Below are 8201 nucleotides of genomic sequence, written 5' to 3'. Positions count from 1 at the left end.
TTTTAATTCTAAATAGTTGTGAATGAACTGAAGTTGTATTGTATTCCGTCTGTTACCGAACAGAATAGGCCCGTTGTCTTCAGTTCATCCGTAGTCAGACAACCCAGTAAAATCCAATCAACCGGTCGTAGAGCAAGTCAATAGAAAGATTGGATCTCCTTCAGAAAGTTCCTTTAAAAGGGAGATATCGTGTTAAAATGCATCTGCAAGACGATGGAGAAAGAAAAAGGAATGAGTGTGAACGTGGACCATTATCAAAAAAGTGCCATTAGAATACCTGAATGATGCCGTGAACTAGATTTTTTTATCTAGAGTGTGAAAGACTGCCATAACTTATACTAATTCACAATATACTGTAGCGGGCTCGTGGGTGTGGGGTTTCCACGTCACCAAGTTGAAAATTAAACCACACAACACAGAGAGCAGTTCAAAGTCCAGGTAATTTGTTTAACAGGTTTTTATACAACCAGGGTGGGAAAAGAGTCATCTACCTCCGCTCTCCCATTTAACCCCAAGCACTCCTGCTTGATGATCCTCAGGCTTGCATCGTTAAAGCGAGGAAGTCCATGTAAGGCTTGGGGTGGAGGCAGCAGGTCGCCAGATATACCACTCCCCTCACTCCTCCCTGCCGTCTGCCACAATATTCACAACAAAAACTATTCTTACCTGTTCTTAAAGATAAACCCCTATCAAACTGAAAGTACAAATCGCTAAACTCGTAACATGACATGGAAATATTCTGGGCAGGTGCAGGCGTGACGAAATTCAGGTTGATGCTGTGAAAGCCCTTTTCCCAAAAGACCTGTTGTTATTTAGCAATGAACCCCTTATTATTGGGAAAAGGTTTGCCGGTAAAATCCTTCCTTCGCACTCAAAAGGCTGTTGAAACAGGCCTCTAAATTAAACATTAAACAGCGATTCTAGGCCGAAACATAAATGATCAAATTCATCTTATCTTTCCTCACGATCCGCTAGCTTTCCACCTGATGAGCAGGCCGTCAAAAAAACGTGTCTCTGCAAGCAACCTATGCTCCGCGTGGGGAACCTCTGCCTCTACTGTGGTCAGATGGGACACCTCCTGTCCAAGTTATCAGTAAAAGCCCGGGCTCACCAGTGAGGGAGGAGGTCCTGGTGAGCCACACATCCAAAACCTCCTCCAACCTACGCCTCATGTGCCAAGCCCGACTACTGTTGCCTCAGGGCTCCCAGACTCTCGCCACACTGATAGACTCTGGTTCAGATGTGAACATTATCAACCACGATCTAGCTCGACAGCTGGGGGTCAATCGAGTTCTCCTGCCCTGTCCAGTTCCCGTCAAGGCTTTGGACGGCCTCGTTATGAAGACAGTTGCCCACCAGAGGGTGTCTATCCATATGCTCCTCTCTGGCAACCACCAGACTACAGAGACTACAGTTCCACATCCTGCAGTCTGCTCGCCATCCGCTCCTCCTGGGGTTCCCCTGGCTCCGTCATCATAACCCCCACCTCAACTGGACAACTGGGGCTATCCTAGGTTGGAGCTCATCCTGTCATCAGATCTGCCTGAAGCAAACCGCCGCACCCGAGCAGGCCACCAGTTCCAGCTCCGCCCCTGATGTGTTGGGGGTCCCCGCGGACCATACCTTGACTACAGGGATGTGTTCAGCATGGCCCGGCTATCTTGCAAACCCTGGTGAATGATGTGCTGTGAGATATGCTGAACAAGTTTGTGTTCGTCTACCTCAATGACGTCTTGATATTCTCCCTGTCTAGAGACGAACACGTCCACCAGGTCCTGGCGATCCTGCAGCGCCTATTAGAGAACTCCCTCTTCGTCAAAGCTGAGAAGTGCGAGTTCCACGTCTCATCTTTTTCTTCCTGATGGTCGTAGGGATGATGGACTCAGCCAGGGTCTCCACCGTCACTACCTGGTCCATCCCGGACTCCTGCAAACAACTTCAACGTTTCCTGGGTTTCGACAACTTCTACCGGAAGTTCATCAGAGGTTACAGCTCATACAGGAATTATGACATTGGCAACAGGGAGCTTCTCGCGATCAAGCTAGCCTTGGAGGAGTGGCAACACTGGCTCAAGGGGACGAAGCTGCCGTTTCTGGTATGGACAGATCAGAAGAACCTGAAATATATCCAGTCCGCCAGATGTCTAAACTCCCGGCAGGCTCGCTGGTCGCTCTTCCTCACCCGATTCAACTTCACCCTCTCGAATTGGCCGGGGTCCCGCAACGTCAAGCCCGATGCCCTGTCCCGGCAGTTCCCGGAGGAGGAGGGGGACTCTGCCGACCCTGATACCATCCTTCCACCCTCCCGTCTGGTTGCCACACTCACCTGGGAGGTGGAGGAGAGAGTTAGAGCCGCCATCCAGGACCAGCCCGGTCCCAGCTCCAATCGCCTGTTTGTGCCCCCTGACCTCCGGTCCAAGATTCTGCAGTGGGCCACAGCTCCCAATGCGCCTGCAACCCTGGATTCCAGGGAACCAAGGAGGTCGTTCTGGTGATCCTCCCTGGGAGAGGACACCAGAGGCTTTGTCAACGCCTGTCCTACCTGCAACCAACAGGGAATGCTGTGGCAAATGACGACAAGGATGTTGGGTACAGAGGCTCAGGGAAACTAAATGCATGAGATGTCTACCATAACCGCTGCTATATTTACAGAAACACATGAGGAGAAACAGGGGTTATAGAAATAAAGTGGTGCAAATAAAGGAAAAAAAACAAAAAAAAGCACATTAAGAAATAAAGACGCATGTTAGTCCTCAAAAGACATGTCATGAAGTATACAACAAGAATAAAGAAATAGCGTCAAATAGGTACATGATAGAATATACAAATAAATGACAGGACTAAAGTAGGTGCTGAAGAACATTAAACTGAGTTTTTGACAAGTTGAATTTTTGACGAATCGACACAAACACATCTACGTTCGCTACACTCGCATGTGATCTCTATTGATGGTCCGGCAAGCTACATAGAGGCCCCAGGCAGTGTGAAGAGCCAGCCCAGACAGCAGCCCCCATGCTAAGGCCGACTGCAACTACCACTACAGTTTGCCACATTAGGGTTTGTCTACAATATAAGAGGGAAATTAAAGACTCTTGTAAGGACACCTTAAAGTAATCCTCTTTTTTGTAGGATAGGCCTATCCATCGAAACACAAAGGCTGTCTAATAAAAGATTAACAAAGCCAGTCAAGCACTTTGTGTTGCACAGAGCAAATAGGAATTCCTCTGTAAAAGTAAGTTTATCGAGTGCAGGTCCGGGCATAATGCTGTCGGAGGGGAGGTTGTCAGCGCCAAATAGCACATTTTATCCCTGAGAGGGTGGTGTGTCAATAAATAAGACATTTACCACTTTCCTGTAACAATTAATTAGATATTGCTATTAATATCTTTACCTAATACATAGCATTTATATTTCTGTAGTTACTATTTTTGAACTTAAATATAGACATAATACAAAGCTGATGTGAAGGCCTAAAGAACACATTGGATCGGTCAAACATTATAAAACTCAATTCCATGGAAGTCAATGTGTGCAAAAGGTGAAAATATTATATTTAACCCAATAGCAAAGTAAAGCAAACAAATATTCACATGATAGGCCTAACAACCACAAGTAAAAAAATACAACAGAGATTGCATAGCTACATTCAAATAAATGTTGGTTGTCATAGTACTTAATTTTATAAAATAATAAAAGTGCATTAGTATTAGCAATGTGTGAAGACAGTTTGAGGCTTATGTTTATTTTACTCCAAACAACACCGTTCAATATTAATTAACTACTGTCCTGAACTAGCTTGTAATTCATGACAAAAAAGGGGAGACCACACAAGTTTAACTGAAGTATATTTATTTAGAAACAATAAAGATAAACCATGTACATCAGTATCGTCTGGAGTATCTGGAGTGATGTGTAGTATATCAGACCAATCTAAAGAACCAAAAGCCCTTCTGTCTGGGTAGGATGAGAGAGTGTGAGATGGTCTAGGCAGCCATCTTATGTAAGTGTTGATGAGCCTGATTGGAATTGAGATCAGGTGTGTTGCAGCTCCTGGTTCTACACCTGAGACATGCCTCCAAAATCCCCTGCACAACAATCTAGAGCAAGGTCATTTCACCTCCCCCCCATAAGAGCAGAGACCAAACAGGTACTCCGCTAAAAAAACATTTTACTAAAAAAGACAAACTTCAGAATTTGTACTGGCCATCTATTAAGTTGTTTACATGCCCTATACCAATCCCTCATGTTCCTCATCTCAACCCCTCAGCAACTTGGTACCTAGAAGCATTTAAGAGAGATCAGGACAAACAACCAGGACAGAGTAACATATACAGGTCATATTCAGAAAATTAGAATATCGTGCAAAAGTTCATTTATTTCAGTAATTCAACTTAAAATGCCATACTAATACATTATGTAGACTCATTACATGCAAAGTGAGATATTCCAAGCCTTTATTTGTTATAATTTTGAAGATTGCTTACAATTTATGAAAACCCCAAATTCAAAATCTCAGAAAATTAGAATATTATGAAAAGGTTCCATATTGTAGGCTCAAAGTTTCACATTCTAATCAGCTAATTAATCCAAAACACCTGAAAAGAGTTCCTGAGCCTTTAAATGGTCTCTCAGCCTGCTTCAGTAGGATTCACAATCATGGGGAAGACTGCTGACCTGACAGTTGTGCAGAAAACCATCATTGACACCCTCCACAAGGAGGGAAAGCCTCAGAAGGTAATTGTAAAATAAGTTGGATGTTCGCAAAGTGCTGTATCAAAGCACATTAATAGAAAGTTAAGTGGAAGGGCAAAGTGTGGAAGAAAAAGGTGCACAAGCAGCAGGGATGACCACAGCCTGGAGAGGATTGTGCGCCAAAGGCCTTTCAAAAGTGTTGGAGAGCTTCACAAGGACCGGACTGAGGCTGAGGTGAGTGCATCAAGAGCCACCACACACAGACAAATCTGTGAAATGGGCTTTAAATGTCGTATTCCTCTTGTCAAGCCACTCTTGAACAAAAAACAACGTCAGAAGCGTCTTACCTGGCCTAAAGAAAAAAATAACTGGTCTGTTGCTCAATGGTCCAAAGTCCTCTTTTCGGATGAGAGCAAATTTTGCATCTCATTTGGAAACCATGGTCCCAGAGCCTGGAGAAAGATTGGAGAGGCACAGAATGCAAGATGCTTGAAGTCCAGTGTGAAGTTTCCACAGTCTGTGTTGGTTCGGGGAGCCATGTCATCTGCTGGTGTTGGTCCAATGTGCTTTATTAAGACCAGAGTCAACGCAGCCGTCTACCAGGACATTTTAGAGCACTTCATGCTTTCTTCAGCGGACCATCTTTATGGGGATGCTGACTTCATTTTCCAGCAGGACTTGGCACCTGCCCACACTGCCAAAACTACAAAAACCTGGTTCAATGACCATGGGATTACTGTCCTTGATTGGCCAGCAAACTCGCCTGACCTGAACCCCATAGAGAATCTATGGGGCATTGCCAAGAAAAAGATGAAAGACGAGACTGAACAATGCCAAAGAGCTGAAGGCCGCTATTGAAGCATCCTGGTCATCCATAACACCTCAGCAGTGCTACAGGCTGATAGCATCCATGCCACGCCACATTAAGGCAGTAATTCATGCAAAAGGGGTCCAAACCAAGTACTGAGTACATATGCATGATTATACTTTTCATAGGGCCAACATTTCTTTATTTAAAATCCTTTTTTTATTGATTTCATGTAATATTCTAATTTTCTGAAATTTTGGGTTTTCATAAGCTGTAAACCATAATCTTCAAAATTATAACAAATAAAGGCTTGGAATATCTCACTTTGCATGTAATGAGTCTACATAATGTATTAGTATGACCTATTAAGTTGAATTACTGAAATAAATGAACTTTTGCACGATATTCTAATTTTCTGAGTATGACCTGTATAAGCGTGTACAGTAAAACTGAAGTAAGACGCGCAAGACAAAGCGTCAGCCATTATATCCTCAGAGCCTTTTATATGGCGAATATCCAGACTAAATGGCTGCAAGAACAACATCATCAAAGTCTCTTAGCAAGCAATAGTAGCTTATGGCTACCAATGTGATTGTAGATTTTAAAATATAAATATTTTAAATCAAAACACCAAGTTAAAACTCATCACCAAACCAACCAACCATATCACTAAACCAACCAACCCCATCACCATACATACCAACTCTTTTCCATAACAAGCAAGCATCTCTTCCATACCAACCAACCATTTTCCATACCAACCAACTCTTCAACCATACAAACCAAACAACTCTTCAACCACACAAACCAACCAACTCTTCAACTATACAAACCAACCAACTCTTCGATCATACAAACCTCTTCACGATACCTAGTGTCTAGGACACTCATTTTTCCAGTGCCTTGGTCTCTGGCAGTAATTACAATTCTTACTAGAATCCCTTCCGCCAACCACCGTATTCAGGTCTGGGGAAAGTGGACTCACCATGTGCCCCAAAATGTTTACCTGTACGTTTAGAAAATGTAGGCCTGACAATATCCGAGTTTCCAAACTTCTTTTTATGTGTGAGAACATACTCATCGGCCAACACTGCAGCAGCTTGGGGAGACTTAACTTTGCTTTCATTCATGTAAGTTGCAATGTGATCTGACACACAGATTTTAAATTGTTCAAGTGCTATCAACTCACACAATTCCTGAAAAGTCTCTACTTCCGAGGCCGTACACCATCGATTGACAAACTAACTAGCTCCACACTAGTCTTCAAGTGGTTACTTGCGAGTGGTTATTATACATCAAAATCAGAGGGTAGGAAAAGCCATTAGACAAACCAGCTACCCCCCGGAGCCACTGAGGTGTCCCTGAACTCTGGTTAGAGCTCTGCCCAATTTCACCACCACGCTAATGTTGAGAGCACAACGGATTCCCTAAACAGAACCCGCTGACTAAACCTACCAAGGGAACAGAACTCAAAAACAAGGCCAATCCAAATACCAGTACTGTTGCAAACCAATGTTGCAATTAACGAAGGACTGATGCACTCTCTTTACCCAACAGCAGAGGCCATTAGTGTGTATCCCCACAGTCCCATTGTCATCACTTCTAACAATGTCAAAAACAACTTTACTAGTTTGACGAGCCCCCACCTTGTCATGAACTAGCGTATAATTCATGACAAAAAAGGGGAGACCACAGAGAAGTTTAACTGAAGTACATTTATTTAGAAACAATAACCTCTATAAAGAGTTAAAGATAAACCATGTAGATCAGTATCATCAGTAGTGTCTGTAGTGTATGGGTGCGTGTGAGTAGTATAGTATATCAGACCCATCTAAAGAACCAAAATCCCTGCTCTCTTGGTAGGATGAGAGTGTGACATTGCCTAGGCAGCCATCTTATATAAGTGTCGATGAGCCTGATTGGAATTGAGATCAGGTGTCTTGCTTTTCCTGCTGCCACGCCTGAGACACGCCTCCAAAATCCCCTGAACAACAATCTAGAGCAAGGTCATCACACTACTCAGCTTAGATGGTCAGAGTGGATATCAATTAGGATTGTGAATCTACATTGGCTTCACCACTGAAGAGTGCTGTGACTTTCTTTCAGATGCATGTAGCAGCTAGACTGGGTAGCCCCGCCCATTCTGCCAGCGATTTGAGTTCGCCCTGCACAAGGGTCTGGAGAAGAGCAATACATTTCTTTCTGCTTCCGATATGTTTTTGCGGGAGCCAATCACCAAGCTGTCTTTTCCCCTTGGCGCGCTATTGGCTGGTATAACACAATGACGACAGGGTATCGACGGCAAGCAGCCAATTAAGTACAGAGCCACTTGAACTAGGCACGTTGATCACGCCTCTTGTGCTGAAGAAAATGGCAGCAGCTTCCCCAGACCAGCGTGCAATCTACAATTGAGCTTGGTCTGGCAATAGCAGACTATAAAGCAGCCCTACTTATGTAGTTTGTTCACCAAAGTAATAACAAAATGACATGACGAAGATCCTACATTTTCAAAAATAATACCCCAGACAGAGCAGGGGGAGGAGCCGTGTGTAAGAGGATTCTTCATATATTTGATTCGCTTGTGTTTGGACCGCTCCGGGACGCCTAGGGGGGTTCATAACACAGAGAAAGAGAGGGTTATTATTTTTAGACACACTCAAATTGTACCTTTCTTTTGCCAGTCCTGAGAGACACAGTCTAGT

At 43.8% G+C, this 8201-nt stretch overlaps 1 protein-coding gene across 1 annotated transcript in view; it reads right to left on the bottom strand.

The window, feature by feature from the left end:
• Nucleotides 1-3856: 3856 nt before the first annotated feature.
• The window catches only part of LOC307070770 (adhesion G protein-coupled receptor E5-like), a 38922-nt gene continuing 34577 nt past the window's right edge, over nt 3857-8201 (bottom strand). The window contains exon 20 of the mRNA XM_079729409.1: nt 3857-8103. Within this exon, the coding sequence (XP_079585535.1) occupies nt 8062-8103 (42 nt within the window). The 3' untranslated portion in view covers nt 3857-8061. The remainder of the gene's footprint in view (nt 8104-8201) is intronic.

The sequence above is a fragment of the Pollachius pollachius genome, assembly GCF_949987615.1.
Source record: "Pollachius pollachius genome assembly, chromosome: 2".
Classification (NCBI taxonomy): domain Eukaryota; kingdom Metazoa; phylum Chordata; class Actinopteri; order Gadiformes; family Gadidae; genus Pollachius; species Pollachius pollachius.
Note: the sequence above shows the minus strand (reverse complement) of the source record. Positions and strands in the feature narration are given on the sequence as shown.